Source organism: Diceros bicornis, chromosome 39 (assembly GCF_020826845.1).
Source record: "Diceros bicornis minor isolate mBicDic1 chromosome 39, mDicBic1.mat.cur, whole genome shotgun sequence".
Lineage (NCBI taxonomy): Eukaryota > Metazoa > Chordata > Mammalia > Perissodactyla > Rhinocerotidae > Diceros > Diceros bicornis.
In genome coordinates, this window is record NC_080778.1 from 28,166,575 (window position 1) to 28,186,468 (window position 19,894).

The 19,894-nt window shown below is 39.0% G+C and overlaps 1 protein-coding gene across 3 annotated transcripts in view; it reads left to right on the top strand.

Moving 5' to 3' along the window:
* Positions 1-517: 517 nt before the first annotated feature.
* Positions 518-19,894, top strand: part of PCMT1 (protein-L-isoaspartate (D-aspartate) O-methyltransferase) — a 45,745-nt gene continuing 26,368 nt past the window's right edge. For all 3 annotated transcript variants that reach the window (XM_058534276.1, XM_058534274.1, XM_058534275.1), the window contains exons 1-3: positions 518-746; positions 15,485-15,589; positions 17,169-17,200. In XM_058534276.1, the coding sequence (XP_058390259.1) occupies positions 518-746; positions 15,485-15,589; positions 17,169-17,200 (366 nt within the window). The remainder of the gene's footprint in view (positions 747-15,484; positions 15,590-17,168; positions 17,201-19,894) is intronic.

The window sequence follows — 19,894 nt, forward strand, 5'->3', positions numbered from 1 at the left end:
CAAACCAAGGTCCCAAGGTCTCTGCTGACCACACACTGATGGACTTGTCACAAAGCCAGAGGCTAGAGTACCCGGGTTAGAAAAGGTTCTACCAAGATTAATCAGGCTCAGACGGTAACCGACCTATGCATTAGTCAACTGGGTTGGGTGAGGTAGGACGGAGGAAACCCACCGTCTAACAATCTGGACGGCTATAGGAGCAGACCCGCCGCTCGCAGCAGCTGACCCCGCGCGACTGCGGAGCCTCCGCAGCGGCAGAACCAGATCGGCCCAGCTGCCCCGCCACCGCCCCAGGTGACCAGAGCCGCAGCCGGGCACGCGCCCGGCCGCGCCGGTGCCCACCCGCCTGGCCGCAGGCCACCCGGCAAGGAGACGGCGCGCGGCGGCGGGGGGCTGACTCAGCCCGGCCGGGCTGCCGCAGCGGCCACCAGCGCGGGCGGCGGGGCACGTGGCCGCGCCCCCCCCCACCCGGCCGCGCCCCGGTGGGGCGTCACAGAGCGCATGCGTGCCGCGGGGGATGCCGGGAGCGCGCAGTGGCGGCGGCGGGGGCGACGGCAGTCACAGCGGCGGCGACATCGGGGACGCGAGCAGGGCGGTGACTGTGTGGGAGGTGTTTTCACTCTTGGGGAAGCTGCTGGGCACCGTCGCCGCGCTGAAGGTCGTTCTGTTCCTGCTCCGGGTGTGCTTAGCGATGGCCTGGAAGTCCGGCGGCGCCAGCCACTCGGAGCTGATCCACAACCTCCGCAGTAAGTGCCACCCCGCCGTCCGGAACGTTCTGTCTGCGCCGCGCTGCCTACTGGAGGGCCGCGGCGGAGCGTTGCACCAACCGTCCCGGGCGGCGTGCGCGTGCGGCCGCCTCCCCCGGGACCTGTCACTCTCTCTCCTCGGGAGGGGACAGACAGGGGCCGGGGCCGCTGCCAGAGGGGCGGGGGGCGGCGTGGCGCCGCGGGAAGGGGGGCCGGCACAGGTGGCGGGCTGTCACTCGAGTCCACCGCCTCTCGTCGGGTCCGGCGGGCGGGGGCGTGCCCCGGGGTGGGGGATGCGGGCCGGCCCCCGCTCCTCCTCGCCTTCCTTCTGCTGCGGGAGCGCCCTCTCTCCTGTCCTCCTCCCCCGCCCCCCGTTCTTTCTTCCGGGTGAGGTACCGGCGCGGGGAGGGAGGGGAGAGGATTGTCACTGCGGATGCTGGAGAAAGTTCTGGGGCGCTGTCCACTGGCAGGCTTCGTGGGGGTCGGAGGGGGCAGTGGTCAGGAGATGCTGTTCCTAGGAGGCTTGTTTCATCCTGAGATCCAATCAGCAGTCGTGCATGTGGATGCTCTGCCTTCTTCCAGGCCCCGTGGGCTTTACAAGCCTTGCCGGCAGGTCTTCCTGTACCGTTCTCGTTGGTTATTGTATTCCTTCCTCTGCTGATCATTTCGGGGTGGGGTGAATGCTGTGTCACTTTATTTTTTTACGTTGCAATACAGTGTCGCCCACTGGTCGGGAGACCAGAAGAACCGCAATCCGTACCACTCTCACTCCGGTCAGAGCTGATAGCACTCTCTTTGCCACAACTTGCGAATAATCATATCCTGCTATGTGTCATATGTTATTTAGCTTTTCATGTGTTTATGTTTCCTAATTCGATTTGTGACCTCCTTGAGGGCAGGGACTTTTTTTTTGTAAATATCTTTGAATCCTATCAAAGAACTTAATACTCATTTCTTTTTTCATTTGTGCCAATTAAATGTACACTATATGCTTGGATCTGTGCTAGGAATAGTAAGATGAGCGACAAATAGTACTGTCTGGCACACGGTTAATACTTAACATTAGTCATTTGACTTTTTTTTTTTTACAATATTTAAAATTTGGAAATTGTGTCCTTACTGTTTAGTAATGAAGAATATTTAGATTTCAGAATCCTGTCGAGCATTGCCAGTGTTCACTTTATGAAAGGATATTTGATTGGGAGTGGACATTTATATGCTGAGGCAGTATTATGAAGTGTGATGTAGATTCCTATGGATTGCATGTAAGCTCATTATGTTGTAAATATTTTAATAAAATTTCTTAAAATGATCTGCTGCCTTATATTGTGGTGTGCTTACTGGAAACCTTCTATACAAGAATTGTGACTAAGTAATTTTCCACCAGTAGGTTATCGCAGTAGCCACTTGGCTGTGGCAGGAATTTGTAATCAATCAGGCTCTTAAAATCTTTTTTTTTGGGCCAAATTTGTAGTAAGCCAAGACTAGATCTTTTCCCAGTGGTTTTATAATCACTTTAATATATTGCATTACCATTCTTAGCTGAAATTTCTAAGGATATTTTTCTATCTGAAAATTTAATAAATATTTAATATACATGCTGGTATTGCAAATATTTAGTTTTATACTAGGTCTGTGATTGGTAAGAGGAAATTAGAGTACTCAAATTGTTTAGCCTGTTTTGTAACACTTGTGCAACTTTAATTTCAACTTCTTGCTGAATTAATTCTAGCTAATAGACTTTATTTTTATTTATTAGTTTATTATAAAAGTAACATTTGCTCATGTGAAAATTTCAGTTGGCATAAAATTTGAAAATTTCTCCCTCTTTCCAGGTTATTCCACTGTTGTGTATTCTTCCTAACTTAAAGCTTCTAATTGAATTTTTAGGGAAAAATTAAAATGTGAAATGTTGATGTTGAAGTGAAAAGGGATCTACAAATTGGAAGAGGAAGCAAATTACAGTTTTAATTTTTTTTTTAAAGACATGAAGTTCAGGTTTGGTTTAGTTTTAATGTTATTTTAATAATTTTATTGAAAGTTTCTACTGAGTTTTTCTTTTATAAGACATCATAGTAGAACTATGCTTGTGTATGATTTCATAGTTGATATATCATGTATAGAATATTTTAGACTGTAATGGTACATCTTGTAATACCTCGTAGCTTATGATGACAACTGCTCTGAAATAACTTAGAACAATGATCTAAAACTTGAGCATGCTTCAGAATCTCTTGGGTCACCTGGAGAGGTTGTTAAAATACAGATTGCTGGGGCTCAAGAATTTGTATTTCTAACAAGTTCCTAAGTAATGCTGCTGCTGCTAGTCCAGGGACCACACTTTGAGAATCACTGATGTAGAGAATTGAAAATTACAAGGTTGAATTCTGCCAGTGTTTCAGCTGAATCAGTTTTATGCTTTAAAATAAAGTTTTAGGAAAAAGGCCTATAGCAGTCCTGCCCAATAGAACTCTCTGTAATGTCTGTGCTGTTCAATATGAGCCTTTGAAATGTGGTTAATACCACTGAGGAACTGGATGTTTGTGTTATGTAGATTAACTTAATTAAATAGCCACATGTGGCTAGTGGTTACCATATTGGACAGTGCAGCTCTATAGAAATGCAAAATATAGTTTTATAATTATGGGCTGATAATGTGCTCATGAAACGAATTAAATTTAAAACAACTGTGAGCCTACTTAATCCAGGGAATGTGACAGTTTACATAATGTTTATATTAGAGTTTATTTTCTACTTTTCTTGGGATAATTTCAAGCCGTAGTGAAAGGAAAAGAGGGGGGTAGGAGTGGGTGAGGTTGAGAGAGGTCCTTTCCTAGAGCAGGGGTGTCTGAACCCCTGTGGAAGCGTCCCATTTGTGGAAGGTCAGCTCTTAACTAATAGACTTCAAATGCTGTGCGGGACACTTAAAACAATGCTAACAATTGTTCTTTTACCTATTTTTTTTTAAATCCGCTACCCTAATGCATCATTTCTTCTTTTTTTTAAATTTTTTGTTTATTGCAGTAACATTGGTTTATAACGTTGTATAAATTTCAGGCATACATCATTATACTTGTATTTCTGCACGGATTACATCATGTTCTCATGTTCACCACCCAAACACTAATTACAATCCATCACCACACACATGTGCCTAATTATCCCTTTCGCCCTCCTCCCTCCCCTCTTACCCTCTGGTAACCAACCAATGCAATCTCTCTCTCTGTGTTTGTTTATTGTTGTTTGCGTCTTTATTTCTACTTATGTTTCCTTTGCATCCTTGATTGTGTCGTTTTGCATATGTAATGTTTATAGGATTTGTCATTCAGTCAACTGATATTTGACTGTCTTCTAAATGCCAGACACTGGGGATACAGCAGTGAACAAAGCAAACACCCATTCTGTCTGTAGGTTACTTCCAACGGGAGCAGACAGGTAAAATACATAGCATGTTACATGATAAGTGACAAAGTAGGGAAGGAGGATAGGGAGTGTGGGGTAGTAGGTTTGCAGTTGTAGGGGAGAAGGCCTCACTAAGGTGTCATTTGAGCAGAGATTTGGTGGAGGAGAAGAAATTCGAGCCAAGCAGACAGAGGTGGGGGACAAGCATTCCAGGCAGAGAGAATAGCAGGTGCTAGACTTGGATTTGGGGTATGGGAAAAGGATTGGAGTCAAGGATATGACACCATGGTTTTAGGCTTGGGCAGTTAGAATGATTTGCCATTTTCTGAGTTGGAAATAGTGAGTGAGCAGCAGGGATTTTGGGGTGGTGGTGGTGCGAGGAGGTGTGGGAGAGCCCTTTTTTGGGGGAATGTTAGGTTTGAGATGCTTATGAGACGTTTAAGTGGACACCTTTCGTAGGCATTTGAATATGTAAGAATTATGATAATTTTTAGTTTTCATATTCTTAAAGTATTTATTTCTGCAAATAAATTGAAGTTATTTTCTTGTTCTATTTAGAGTGTCACTTCTTAGCCACTGTTAGCACAACGAGTGAAAAAGAGAATATTCCCATTAATTTTATCATGTGCATTCATGGGCCAAGTATAACCAGCTAATAAAATTCTAAAGGGCTATTTTCAGAAATTGGGGTTTCGTTTAGAATTTAGAAAATGTCTCCTCATTTTAACTTATTTCAAGTCAATCTTATGTACTAGTAAGTAAACTTACAGCGTGTTGAATAAGATTTAATTTGTATGATCTTGGGGAGGAATTCTAATATCAGTGTGTCTACTTAAATTTAAGTTAATTAAAGTTAGGTAAAGTTACAAATTCTGCTCCTCAGGCACACTAACCACATTTCAGGAGCTCAGTAGCCCCGTGAGTGTAGTGGCCAGCCTGTTGGACGTGCAGATGTAGAACAGTTCCATCATCGTAGGAAGTTCTGTTGGACAGCGCTAGATCTCAAGGCTAGGTTATATTAAATTCCATTTAATGTGATCTTAGTTCCATTGTGCTGTGGCAGATATTTTTATTAGTATTGCCTTTAGCTCTGGCCGACACATAGCAGTGAAAAAAACAAGGATTATCAGACAAAGGTGATCTAGATGACAAGAGAGTCAACATTTTATGTGACAGTTTGACGGGATTGGGGTTGTTTGGTTTAGCAATGAGAAAGCTTGAGAGAGCAATGGAGTTTAAATATTGAAGAGATGTCATGTAGTATCGGGTCACACCAGGACAAATAAGAGGTAGATTTTGGCTCATTATAAGGAAGTATTCACAAAGCTATCCTAACAATCAAGGAGTTGGCTTTGAAAAATAGTGTTTTCTCTCACTGGATATGTTGAAGCAAAGAGTGGTTGACCATTTCACTGTAAGGGATATTGCAGAAGAGATTTGTCGTCAGCTTTGAATATACAGTAGATCTCTAAGGACGCTTTTAAATCCAAGATTCTGTCATTTTAATTGCATCATGGATTGCATGAAATCACCTGTTGGGGGGGCGTATGTGTGTGTGTGTGTGTGTGTGTGTGTGTGTGTATGTTTTAGGAGAGAGCCACAGAAGTTAACATTTGGTTACCTATATTTTAGAGTTTTGCGTAACATTGTAGTTTGTCAGAGATGTGAGGAGTCCAAGGAACCTCTTCCTCTGAGAAATAATGTCAAAACAAGTAGTTAATTGTATGTCTCTATTAAGAGTGATAATGGTCTAGAGAATGATGTATTTTTTTTTATTGCGGTCATAATAGTTTATAACATTGTGAAATTTCAGTTGTACATTATCGTTTTGTTTTGTTTTGTTTTTTTGGTGAGGAAGGTTGGCGCCTGATCTAACATCCATTGCCGGTGTTCCTCTTTTTATTGAGGAAGATTGGCACTGAGCTAACAGCTGTGCCCATTTTCCTCTATTTTGTATGTGGGATGCTGCCACAGCACAGCTTGATGAGCGGTGTGTAGGTCGATGCCCGGGCTCCGAACCTGGGAACCCCGGGCCCCACCAAAGCAGAGAGCGCGACCTTAACCACTGTGCCACTGGGCCGGCCCCAGTTATACATTATTATTTTTCAGTCACCATATATATGTGCCCCTTTACCCTGTATGCCCACCTCCCAACCCCCTACCCCTCTGGTAATCACTAATCTGTTCCTTTTGTCCATGTGTTTGTTTATCTTCCACATATGAGTGAAATGATACGGTGTTTATCTTTCTCTATCTGGCTTATTTCACTTAACATAATACCCTCAAGTTCCACCCATGTTGTTGCAAATGGGACGATTTTGTCTTTTTTAGGGCTGAGTAGTATTCCACTGTATATATACGTACTACATCTTCTTTATCCGTTCATCAGTTGATGGGCATTTGGGTTGCTTCCACATCTTGGCTATTGCGAATAATACTGTAGTGAACATAGGGGCGCATAAATCTCTTTGAATTGTTGATTTCAAGTTCTTTGGATAAATACTCAGTAGTGGAACAGCTGGGTTGTATGGTATTTAGATTTTTAATTTTTTGAGAAACCTCCATACTGTTTTCCATAGCGGCTGCACCAGTTTACATTCATACCAGCAGTGTGTGAGTTTTCCCTTTTCTCCATGTCCTCTCCAACATTTGTTATTTTTTGTCTTGCTAATTATAGCCGTTCTAACAGATGTAAGGTGATATCTCATTGTAGTTTTGATTTGCATTTCCCTAATGATTAGTGATGTTGAACATCTTTTCATGTGACTGTTGGCCCTCTGTATATCTTCTTTGGAAAAATGTCTCTTCATGTTCTCTGCCCATTTTTTTGATCGAGTGGTTTGTTTTTTGCTGTTGAGTTGTATGAGTTCTTTATATATTTTGGAGATTAACCCCTTGTCAGATATATGATTTGCAAATATTTTCTCCCAGTTGGTGGGTTGTCTTTTCGTTTTGTTCCTGGTTTCCTTTGTCTTGCAGAAGCTCTTTAGTCTAATGAAGTCCCATTTTTTTATTTTTTCTTTTGTTTCCATTGCCCAAGTAGATATGGTATTTGAAAAGATCCTTCTAAGACCCATGTCAAAGAGTGTACTGCCTGTATTTTCTTCCAAGAGTTTTATAGTTTCACGTCTTACCCTCAAGTCTTTAATCTATTTTGAGCTAATTTTTGTGTATGGCGAAAGATAATGGTCTATGAGAAAGAGGTATTTTTAAATAATCTCTGATACTTGGATGCTATGCTTTATCATAACTTGCCGTCACATAAAATTCTTCTTTGATTATAGTGTGAATTTAAAACTAATCCCTTTCAGACTTTCTGTACTGAGTGGGTCTCCAGTTCTACTTACCACTTATCATACCTAATCATTCTAGATGGGAAGTTTTGTTCGTTTCTTATTGTTTTCCCTGGCATGTTGATAGTTGAGAAGAAATATAGAGTAGATAATTAACAACTGTTCAAGTTGTATAAACTAATGTAATAAAGTAATATTCTTTTATTGAGATGTAATTTTATAACAAGTTTAGAGAAAGTTTCTATTTGGCTTGAAATCCACCTGCGGCTTATGTTCTCACCTGTGTTTTCAGTACTTTATACCAGCACAGGCCCTCTCTCTCATTCCTGCCGGGATTGCTTCCATTCTTCTATCCTCCCGGATCAGAAGTCTTGGAGTAGTCCTTGATTCTTTCTGATTGTCACCAGATTGACTCAGTAGTTCTGACAAATGCATTTGTTAGTCATCCCTTTCGCAGTATTTGCATTGATACTATCCTAGCCTCCATTCCTGGTTCACGCTTGGAGTGACATGCCTCCAGGTGTCTGACTGGTGGGCACACTTTCCGTTCCTCTCCCCTCAGATCCATTCTACACATTGTACTGGTTTTCCTGGAGCACTGCTTTCTGTTATGTCACTTTTCTGCCCAGGCTTCCGATTACGTACTGTGTCAAGTGTGGACACTTCCTGCTTAGCTTTCAGGCCTCTTCAGAGTCTCACACAGCCTATTCCTGTGCTCCAGCCCCAGTCCTCTTCTTCAGACTGATCCCCTTTTCCTCCTCATATACCTTGTGCATTAGAGTACCTGTTCGGCTGCTGTGACAAAGACCAAAATAACAATGGCTTAAACAAAATCAAAGTTTCTGTCTCCTGTAACAATCCAAGTCTAAGCAGTTCAGGGCTAATGTGACGGTTTTCTGGTCTTGAGGACCTGGGCTGCCTCTCTCTTGTTGTGCTCCGTAAAGTCTTTCCCTCATCTGCAAGGTTGAAGATAGTTTACCTCCATCATTTCTGTATTCCAGCTGGTGAGGAGAACACTGGGGAAAGAGAAAAGCCCCGTTCCTTTTAAGCACATGACCTGGGAGTTGCGCACATAATTTCTGCATATGTTCCCTTGACAAGAACTTACTTGTGAGGCTGCGCATAACTACAGAGAGGCTAGATAATGCACCCGATTAAAATCCTGCCACTGTGAAAGAAGAGGAGTTCCTGCCACATTTTACATCTTGCTGATTGGAGGGATGTGTGTGTGTATGCACATTCGTACATGCACATATTGTATATACATATGTATAAATACTGTCTATCTATGATAATGAGGTTAGGAGAATTGAGATTTTTAGTCAAGTAATATATGTACATCGTTAAAAGATAAAATAGTACGGAAAGGCTTATAATGAAAAATAACAGTTGCTTGCCCCCATTCCTTCTCACCGTCAGACTTATTGCCTAGAGTGAACCACTTTTTTTTTCTTTTTTTATGGATGTCTTAATAGTTTATAACATTGTGAAATTTTAGTTGTACGTTGTTATTTGTCCCTCACTGTATAAATGCCTCCCTTCACCCCTTGTACCCCCCAACCCCCTTGCCCCTGGTAACCACCAAACAGTTCTTAGAGTGAACCACTTTTAACTATGGTTTTGGTTCTTCTTGTGATTATCTTCATGTCTCTAAATCATATGCTTAAACTGCTATTTCTTGTTTTATCAACTTTTGACATCATCTACTGACTTCCTTCCAAGGTGGATTACAAACCTCCCCTTCTACCCCCATATAGTTATATCATAATTTTTGCTTCCTCTTTTGTGGTGACCTTTGTAACTTTGAGTAATATACTTTAACTGCAGTTTCTTATTCCATAATTTATAAACTGACACTACCTCTTAACCCCTCCACTTCGTAAGAGAGGATACTAGGGAGCTCTCCTTCTCATTTTTCAACTGATTAGCGGCTCTTTTATGTTGTCAAAGTTGATAACATTTGCATTTTGAGCAGCAAATAAATCTTCTGCACTTTATTCGTTGATTTTTAAGTGTTGAAAATCAATAATCATTATTAATTGTATGACTGTGTCAATGCTTTGCTGAGCTATGTAGTGTGCTATGACTTGATTCTCTGCTCTTTGTTTCCAGTATCACAGACCCCTCGACTATTGAAGAGGAATAGTCAAATGTTTTTTCTTTTTTTACACTTCATCAGTTGCTTAACATCGTGCCATATTTTAGTTTTCTTTTTATCTGAATCATGACTTTTGTATTTTTGTTTTTTTCCTGGAATTTAGCTCCCTCTATACCCCTCCTCACCCCTCAAGTTGAGAAGAGAAACAGATACCTTCTTAACGCTGCTCTAATTTTTTCAAGTTTTTTACTATTAAATGGCTTATAGCTTGGATTCTTTTGCATTCTCCTTTTTGAATCCTACTAACTTCTCATTTGGATCAGTTGCATATTTGGACCAACATTAGCCATTATTACAATTGTTTAATTAGGGTCTTTGGTCCCTAGGGTGCAAGAAGATTGGGTATGGATGGTTCCAAAGCTGTTCACTATTTTAGAAAGCCGAATGGTAGTTGCATGTTTACTCATAATTAGGCTATACATACAAAGTGAAACATTAAAGTACTTTGCTGTTTGCTAGAAATATTTCAGGGCACTGGAAATTTTTTGTCAGATTGCCCAAAAATAGGAAAATGATTTAATAACTTAATAAATGTAGCTTGGTTTAGGCATCTTTCAAAATATGGAATTCTGGGCAAAAATAAATAGTAAGAACCTTGTGGTGAAAATTTTGGAAACCACCCAATAATGGCCTAATAAAGCTTTATTCTGAGCCTTGAAGCATTTACCTTTTTAATAAATGACTGGTGACATGCTTTTAAAAAACATTGAGGGTTTTTATTAAATTTCATATGCCTCTATGGAGTAAGAAAGCAGCAGGAGAAACTCACATGAGTTTCATAGAATGATATTATCTAGCTTAAGGGAGGTAATCTCTTTAATTTACCTTGATTTTTAGAATGTGCCTAAAATATGTTTGATTTTAGCAAACATATTTTTGCTATATGCAATGTGTTTGATTTTAGATGTCACATTTTAAGTATCCATCTAGAGAAGCATGAATCAGTGAATATGATGATAGTTTTAAAAACTAGTGAATAATTGGAAGTATTGAGTGAGGTTGCTTAACTTGAAAAAGGTAAGGCTTGAAGTGGTCATGATGTGTCTTCAGATGTGTAAAAAAGATTGGCTGGATAGAAAATTCAGTATGTCCTTTGTGGTGTCAGAGAGCAACAGTAAGCATTCACATAAGTGAGTTATAAAGAGGGAGAGTTCATCTTAATACAGGGAAGTGTTCTGATAATTAGAGTGGTCTGAATGTGGAAGGGGCTGTTCCACATCAGTGGACCTCTTCAAGTAGAGATCATAGTACCAATTAGTGAAGAAGTTAGGCTTATGGCTTCTAAGGCCTCTTGTGACCTTGAGAGTCTATGAATCACCTTTCTGGAATTTGAATTGAGTTCAGGGCAAATGAACCACTCAAGAATTATTTTGGGAAATGAATTAATAGAAGTCACTAAGCTATTTGTATATGTTAGTAGCGGTACAGTGAAGTGGTCAGTAGGCATGTAACATCTCAATTTGACTGGCCCTAACCCTTGTTTGCTCTGTGATCTTGAATAACTTAATTAGCTCTCTAAACTCAATTTCATCATCTGTAAAACGGAGTAATAATAGTGCTTACTTTACGAGATTGTTAGAGACAACATAAGATTGTTGCACAGTTTGTAAGTTATCTATCTTAAAAGAGAGAGTGAGTGTAATGTGCTTCGGATTTTGTCTAGCACATAGGAAATAGTCATTAAATGATATCTCTGTTATTACTTGATTTTAAAACCTTTTAAAAATGCTTCTGCTATTTTATTTATTTCACTGTTTTATTTTAATCACCTTTTCGGGTACTTGCCTAAGCTTATTTGTGTAGAAGTAATATTTTCTATTCGCGTTAATTTATAATATTTTAAAAAGGAAGGACGATATAAGTTTGTCTTTGCTGGTCTCTGACTATTTACAGTGTTTCTCTTGGTGTGCCTTGTTTGCTCATTTTTAAAAATATTCTTTTGTTATTTGGAGGGTTTGTATTTATACCTTTTATAGTGTCTTTAAACCACCTTTTTTTTTTTTTAACTATTTACTATCTGGTCAGTCAGTGTTTAATGGTATCCTTTGATTCCTCCCATGACCTGTATGACAGTGATCTAATTCTGCTTGTCTCTTTTTTCTCTTCCCATTATTTTTAGTTGCATTCTTTCTACTTTGTCAGAACATATAACATTTAAGTATTGTTATTCTACCCAAGGCTCCACTCTTCCTTTAGTCTTTGCTTTACAATTGATATGTGTCCTTTGCTGATGTATCCCTGGTTATCTCTTGTTTAGATGAAGCACATCCTCTAGAAGTTTCCTCTGGAAGGGCTTGTGTGTACAACAATTCCTGGAGTTATTGCACATTCAAAATGTTTTTTCTGTAACCTTGGTATTTGAAGGACAGCTTGGTTGGGTGTAAAATCCTTGGCTTACACTTAAAAAAATCAGCTTTATTGATGTATAAATTACATAAAAATACACCAATTTTAAGATTACAATTTGAAAAGTTTGACAAACAAGTGTAGTTGTGTAACCACCACCCTGATGATATAGAACAGGGGTCAGTAAACTATAGCTCACAAGCCAAATCTGGCCTACTGCCTATTTTTAGAAATAAAGACATTTTAATACAGCCGCACCACTTCGTTTAGTGTTGTCCGTGGCTGTTCTCCACTAGGTCAGCAGAGTTGAGTAGTTGCATCAGACTGTATAGCCTCCAAAGCCTAAAATAGTTACTATCTGGACCTTTATAGAAATTCTCTGATTTCTGGTACAGAACATTTCTTTTACTTACGAAGTTCCCTCCTGCCCCGTTGCAATTAATCTCCTCCTTTCACCCCCAATCCCTAGCAACCACAGATTGGCCTTGTGCCATTATAGTTTTGGCTTTTCTAGAGTTTGATATAAATGGAATCTTACAGTGTATAGTCTCCTCGTCTGGCTCCTTCACTGAGATTAGTGCTCTTGAGATTCATCCATGTTGTTGGGTGTATCGGTAGTTTGCTCCTTTTTACTGTTGACTTACACTTTCTTTCTTATTTTTTTGAAAATGCTGCTTTGTTCTTGCTGTGCTTTGAATATTGCTCTTAAGAAGCCTGATGGTTGCCTATTTTTTTTTTTTTTACCCTTATTAAGTAATTTGATCTTTTCGCCTTGAGGTTCTGAGGATTTTTTTCCTTGCCTTTAAAATCTGATATTTTTATTAGTATATGTCTTGAAGTTAATTGTTCCTGATAATACTTTTACTTACTTTCTGCTAAGTTTTCTTAGAATATAGTTTTAAATATTGGTTCTGTTTAGTCAGCTGAAATGTTTTGATTTGCGTTTTGTTTTCTTTTTTATCAGTAGCTTTGAATGGAGTTGGTTTTTGTTTTTGTTTTGTATTTTTCCTGTTTTTAGGTATTTTGTGGACACAGCTCAAGAGCACCTTTTGTCAGTATAGTGACTTGCAGTTTCTGTAATGGATGATTCTGATGATGGTCATAGTGGTAGGAAAAGGGGAGGAGTTGGCGTATCTTGTTGCTCTTTTGTTTCTGCAGGATCTTTAGTTTTGTTCCTCTTTTGCTTCACTGCCACGTCAAGATGCCCCATCCTTTCCCTGTTTACCTGATTCTCCCCCGGAAGCAGTGCTTCTTGTCTTAATACCTCCAGTCCAGCTCAATTTTTTTTTTTTTTTGGAGGAAGATCGGCCCTGAGCTAACATCTACCAATCCTCCTTTTTGCTGAGGAAGACTGGCCCTGGGCTAACATCCTTGCCCATCTTCCTCCACTTTATATGGGACACCGCCACAGCATGGCCTGACAAGCGGTGCGTCGGTGTGCGATCCGAACCGGCGAACCCAGGGCCGCCACAGCGGCGTGTGCGCACTTAACCGCTTGCGCCACTGGGCCAGCCCCTCAATTTTTTTTAAACAGTTTTACTAAAGTATAATTCCATACCATGTAATTCACCCATTTAAATTGTAAAATTTAGTGGTTTTTATTTATATTCACAGATATGTGCAACCATTACCATGGTCAGTTCAACATTTTCATTACCTCAGAAAGATACCCTGTTTCGCCCTCCTATTCCCTTAACCCCCGACCATAAGCAACCACTAATCTACTTTCTGTCTCTACAGATTGGCCTATTCTGGACATTTCATTAAAGAGAACCATATAATATGTGGTCTTTTGTGACTGGCTTCTTTCATTCAACATGATGTTTTCAAGGTGCATCCATGTGGTTGCATGAATCAGTACTTCATTCTTTGTTATGACTTAATAATATTGCATTGTATGGTTATACCACATTTCTTTTAGCCATTCATCACTTGGTGGACATTTGGGTTGTTTCCACTTTTTGGCTATTATGCGTAATGCTACTGTGAACATTTGTATATAAGTTTTTGTGGACATAAATTTTTGTTTCTCCTGGTTATACACACAGGAGTAGAATGTTAAGTGCCTTCCTTGTGGCCGGTGCTGTGAACTTCCAAATCCGAGGCCTGTGTTCGGTATTTTAGTACTTAGTGTTGCACTTCCTCTTTCTGGGAATGATTTTGTCTGTACTTCAGCTGTGTCCCTTGCTTCCTTCTGCTTTTTTTCTTAGAGTCTCTTAAATGTCACCTACTACCTTTGCTTTCTGTACTCACAGGCTTGCAGCAATAGCAGGAGGTTTAATGGAATTTGTTCTTTATTTTTCTACTTACAAGTAATTTGAAGTCTGGATATTCTCTGCCTCCTAGTAATGTGAAAGCATGGGTTGTGTGTGGTTTTGTATATGCCCCGTCTTGATCTAAGGTTTAGGTTTCTTTGAGTGGCTGTGTGGAGAAATTCAGATTCTGGTGGCTATCATTACCCTCTAGAACCTGGAAGCTACACAGTTGGTGAATAAATTAAATTAGTTTGCATAAATATTTTAAACTTCTTGTGATACTTTTACTGAAGTCTCATTTTAAAATGATCATTCCTAATGTAGCCAAATTAAGGAAAACATCTTTTGGCTAAAAAATTTTGTTTCTGGATAAAGTCAAGTTCATACATTTAATCTTACAGATCTTATATCTATGAGGACAGGAACAATGCTATCTTGTTTAGTCTTATCACCCTAAGCGTGTAGCACTGTGTCTAGTGTGTATTAGATAGTCAGTAAACATATTGAGTGAGTTAATAAGGGCTTTATTGAATAGTAATTGTATGCATGGTACCATGAGAGTTGTTGAAGTTTAACATCTTATATTTAATCTCAAAGAATTGATGGTTGGAGGAGCCAAATATATATATTATTGATCTTGCTTCCTTTCTTGAAAAATTTGTTTCTTTTGGGCTCTGTAATGGTTTACTTGATTTTCACCCCGCTCTGTGGCTGCTCCTTGTCTTAATCTTTGAAGGCTCCACTTCCTTCGCATAGTTCTTAAACGTTTGCTTTTGTTTTTCTTCTCTGTGTATTCTTCCCTGGCCACTTGACTTAACTTCTATTGCTTCAGTTGCCATCTGTATAACTAGAAATCTATATCTCTTTCCTAGATCTCTTTTCTGAGCCCCAGATCCATGTGTTCTGGCTGCTGAATATCTCCACTTGTATGGTCCATGACTCCCAACTGAATAAATAAGTTGTCCTTTTCCTCTTTAACTCTGATACTTCTCCAGGATTTCTCAAATTGGTATATGACATCAGCATCTCAACCATTACCCCTCTCCCTCCTCCAAATCTAGTCAGTCACGTGTACGTTACCCACTAAATATAACTCAGGTCCTTCTACTTTTCTTCACCCTCACTGTCATCCTGACAGACCAGCCTGCGATTACCTGGGTCGTTGCAGCAGCTTCCAGTCTTGCTCTCTTCCAGTCCAATCTCTACAAGCATCAGGGGTAATTATTCTGAAATACATCTGATCATCTCACTCTCAGGTTAAAATAGTTGCCTCATTCATTTCAGAAAATGGAATCATCAAGACGGATAAGGTGTTTGAAGTAATGCTGGCCACAGACCGCTCCCACTATGCAAAATGTAACCCTTACATGGATTCTCCACAATCAATAGGTAAGCTTTGGATTTCTGAAAATGTCACATTTTTACTCATTTACTGTTTAATTTTTGTAGATAAGGATAGACTGGGACACAGATATTTATTATTACCTTGCTAGTTTGAATTTTATGCCTTAGTAAGTTTCATAATAGCAAACATACCATTTTAATGAAATGATGTTATATATGGAGTATCTTTTCTATTTTCTCAAACAATATATAATATATATAAAGAATTTTTTAAAGCAGTTTTTCTTAAAGTATACTTTTAATGAAAACTTACAGTTTAAGCTGAGTGCCGAGTTTTTCTTTAGGGGCCTTAATGTTGACTAGGGTTGTTTTTTGCATTAGCGTCAATTTTTAAAATCAGTATTGAAGGAATAAGTGTAATTAAGTTTTTCCTGACTTCTCTGCTTCATTTGCCCTGACTTTTTTGGGTTGTGCTTGTTTTCAGAAAGTTCTGTATTTAACTTCTTCTCCTGAAGCAGGTTTTGCTGAACTGCTGAGCCTTGGCAGTGGGCGCCTTTGAGGCTTAGAAGTGCCTCAGCATTCTATCGGCCAGCCGCCGTGCTGTCTTCTTTTGAAGCGCTATAAACAGTCAGCAAAAGAGATCCTGGGGAGCTTCTGAACCCCAAAGGCACCTGCTACCACCGCTCAGTGAAAATTGTTCAGATGCAGAAGCAGGTAAATGAGTTTCGACAAAGCAACACTGGAAGAGAAACAACTAAAAGCTAAAAACTAAGAAAAGGTTATGCAAATTAACATCAGGTGATAGTATAAAGAGTAAATTGGAGTAGTTTATTAGTCTCTTAAGCTACTGTGATTGCCAGTTGCTCTTTTTTTTTAAGTTGCCAGAAATGAAGCAATTTATTATGCAGTTTATTGTGAAGCAATTTAATTTTACAGGGATTTTGCATACCTATTATATATGGAAGCTTATTTTCTTTTTGTAAATCTGAAGAGAAAAGAAGTCATAAATTTATCAACTCAACTTGTTGAAATTCTTCCTTTCTTAGCTAACTATGTGAGAGAAGAAATTTTTAGAAATAGTGCGACTGCCGTACCAGATGGGCACATTAGCCTTTGGCATGATTGTATTTTCTAATTTTAACTGCTGTGTGACAGTACTCTAAAGTACAAAATAAAGTTTTGTTGTTTTGAGATTATAAAAATGAAAACAAGGCCGGCCCCGTGGCTTAGCGGTTAAGTGTGCGTGCTCCGCTACTGGCGGCCCGGGTTCGGATCCCGGGCGCGCACTGACGCACCACTTCTCCGGCCATGCTGAGGCCGCGTCCCACATACAGCAACTAAAAGGATGTGCAGCTATGACACAACTATCTACTGGGGCTTTGGGGGAAAAAAAAAAAAAGGAGGAGGATTGGCAATAGATGTTAGCTCAGGGCCAGTCTTCCTCAGCAAAAAGAGGAGGATTAGCATGGATGTTAGCTCAGGGCTGATCTTCTTCACAAAAAAAAAAAAAAAAGAAAACAATTATTATGAAAAAAATTTACGAAATGTTAGAAAAAGAATTACGTGGAGTATTTGGCGTGTTTTTGCAGCTAAATGTATCAGTGGCTCTCGTCTTCTTTTGCAGGTTTCCAGGCCACAATCAGTGCTCCACACATGGTAAGTTAACTTTGGTCATTTGGGTACAGATGGATCACATTTTTCCTTTAAGATCGTTTTTTTCAGTGAAAAAGGTTTAAAGAAACTTTTAAACTTTTATCAATTTTATCGTCTATGAATTATGTAAATTGATAATGAGTATCTTATTCTTAATGCATGGCATATAGAAGGAGCTCTTCATGGTATAAACTATCATTAAAGCTTTTGCAGGTTGTCATTAGTATCTAATCATGTAAAATTGGATATAAAAGGTTATTTAGTGATGAGATAATTAAGGGAGAGAATATTTTGAGTAATATAACAGACATAGAAATCTCAAGTTGACTATTATTTCATATTTTATTTGGGAAATTCACTAGCCACTAGTCAAGTATAGCAGCTATGAAGCTGTATAACTTTGAGAAGGACCTATTTTAAGTTATCTAGCACGTTTAATCTGTTGGGAATTTTCTTGAGTTTTAAATGTCAGTTATTTGAATGAGTCCTCTGTTGATTTTTGGTGAAAAGAACAATAGCTTTTCTGATTCTCTGCAAGTATTTGGGGTTGGAGAAGCTCTTATTTAAACTTAAAGCCTTCTGTATACTAAAATAAATTCTACACGTATAGTGAACGATAATTATACCAGAAGAAAAATGTAGGAAAATTATTTATAAACATTGAATAAAAATGACTGGTTAAAATATGAAAAAAAGGGGCCGGCCCCATGGCTTAGCGGTTAAGTGCACATGCTCTGCTGTTAGTGGCCCAGGTTCGGATCCCGGGCGTGCACCGACGCACCACTTGTCTGGCCATGCTGAGGCGGCATTCCACATACAGCAACTAGAAGGATGTGCAACTATGACATACAACTATCTGCTGGGGCTCTGGGGAGAACAAGGGAAAAAAAGGAGGAGGATTGGCAATAGATGTTAGCTCAGGGCCTGTCTTCCTCAGCAAAAAGAGGAGGATTGGCATGGATGTTACTCAGGGCTGATCTTCCTCACACAAAAAAAACCAAAATGAACAAAAGACATAGAAGCCATTAAAAAGCCTAATATATTTTGCAACATAAAAATTTGGGATTTCTGCAGAAAAAAAATGTTATAAGCAAAATTAAAAGAAGAAAAACTGAGGGAAATATTTGTAATACATGTGACGGCATAGGGCAAATTTCCATATATATATACAAATATACATACATAGGTGTGTGTATCCTGTAAATTAAGAAGTAAAAGACCAGTATGCCCAAAAGAAAATGGGTAAAGTACAAGGATGATAGCTCATAGAAAAAGAAATACAGATGACATTGGTGTTTAAACAATGAAAAGATCTTCACTTATATTTAGTAAATTGCAAATTAGCACTACAGTGAAGTACCATTTTTCACCCATCAGATTAAAAAGTTTGATACTTTGTATTGGAAAGGGAAACTGGCAGTCACATACTTTTTATGATGGGAGAGTAAATTGATAGTGTTTTTGGAAGACAATTTGGCAGTATCTACAAAATGTGAAATAAATATACCTTTAGGCTCTCCAGTTTTATTTCAAGATATTTATCCCATGGTATATTTGCACAAGTGCAAAATGACTAAAGATGTTCATTGGCACATTATTTATAATAGCAAAAAAAATCCCAAACAATCACTAATAGTCCACTAATAGTGGATGGTTAATGAGTTATAGTACATCCATTGGGTGAAATACTGTGAAGCTGTTAAATGAGGCAGCTCTTTAAGTATGAATATGGCAAGATCTTTGAGAAACACTAAAAGTAGAGTGCAGATGAGTATTTAGAGTGTTCTTTAATTTTAAAAAACCACACATACACTCATACAGACACGTAGATGTCTTCCTGTAGGCGTGAAAACTAAGAATGATTTCTTTGAAAGTGAGAATTAGGTGATTGGAGGGGTAGGAGTGGAAGTGAGATCTGCTTATCACTCTACACCCTCTCTATGTTATCAATTTCTTTTTTCTTTTTCTTCTTTGTTTTTTTTAAACCATGGAATAGGAATGGCTTTTTCATGCACTACCTATTCAAAGAAATTAATGATTTAAAAAAGTTATAGTCTCAAGATCCCCGGAAGCACTTTGAGCTACTACTTAAAACGAAAGATTTATGTAGAAGCATTCATTTAATCCTAAAAGTTATTTTGGAGAATTGGTACCCAACATGTTTGGGAAGTTGGAGGGATGTGTCTTCAGATATTAAGAGAAATACTGCATGAATTTTTTTTTTCTCCCTGAAGTTTGGTGGTGAGTGCCCAGTTCACTGCCAGACAAAACATCTCAGTAACTCCATGGCAAAGGATGCATTTTTTAACAAAAATGACAGCTTTATTAAGATATAATTCACATACTATGAAATTCCCTTCTCTACAGTTCTCTGGTTTTTAGTCTATTCAGAGTTGTGCAGACATTACCACTATCTAATTTCAGAACATTTTCATCATCCCCAAAAAGGAACCCTGTACCTGTTAGTCAATTCCCATTCTTTATTCTGCAAAGGTCCTGGCAACTACTTATCTGCTTTTTGTTGCTATGTCTCATCTCAACATTTCACACAAATGGAGTCATACAATATATGGCCTTTTGTGACTGGCTTTTTATATTTTGCACAATATTTTCAAAGTTTATCTATGTTGTAGCATGCATCAGTATTTGATTTCTTTTTATTGCCAAATAATATTCTATTACGTGGATATACCACAT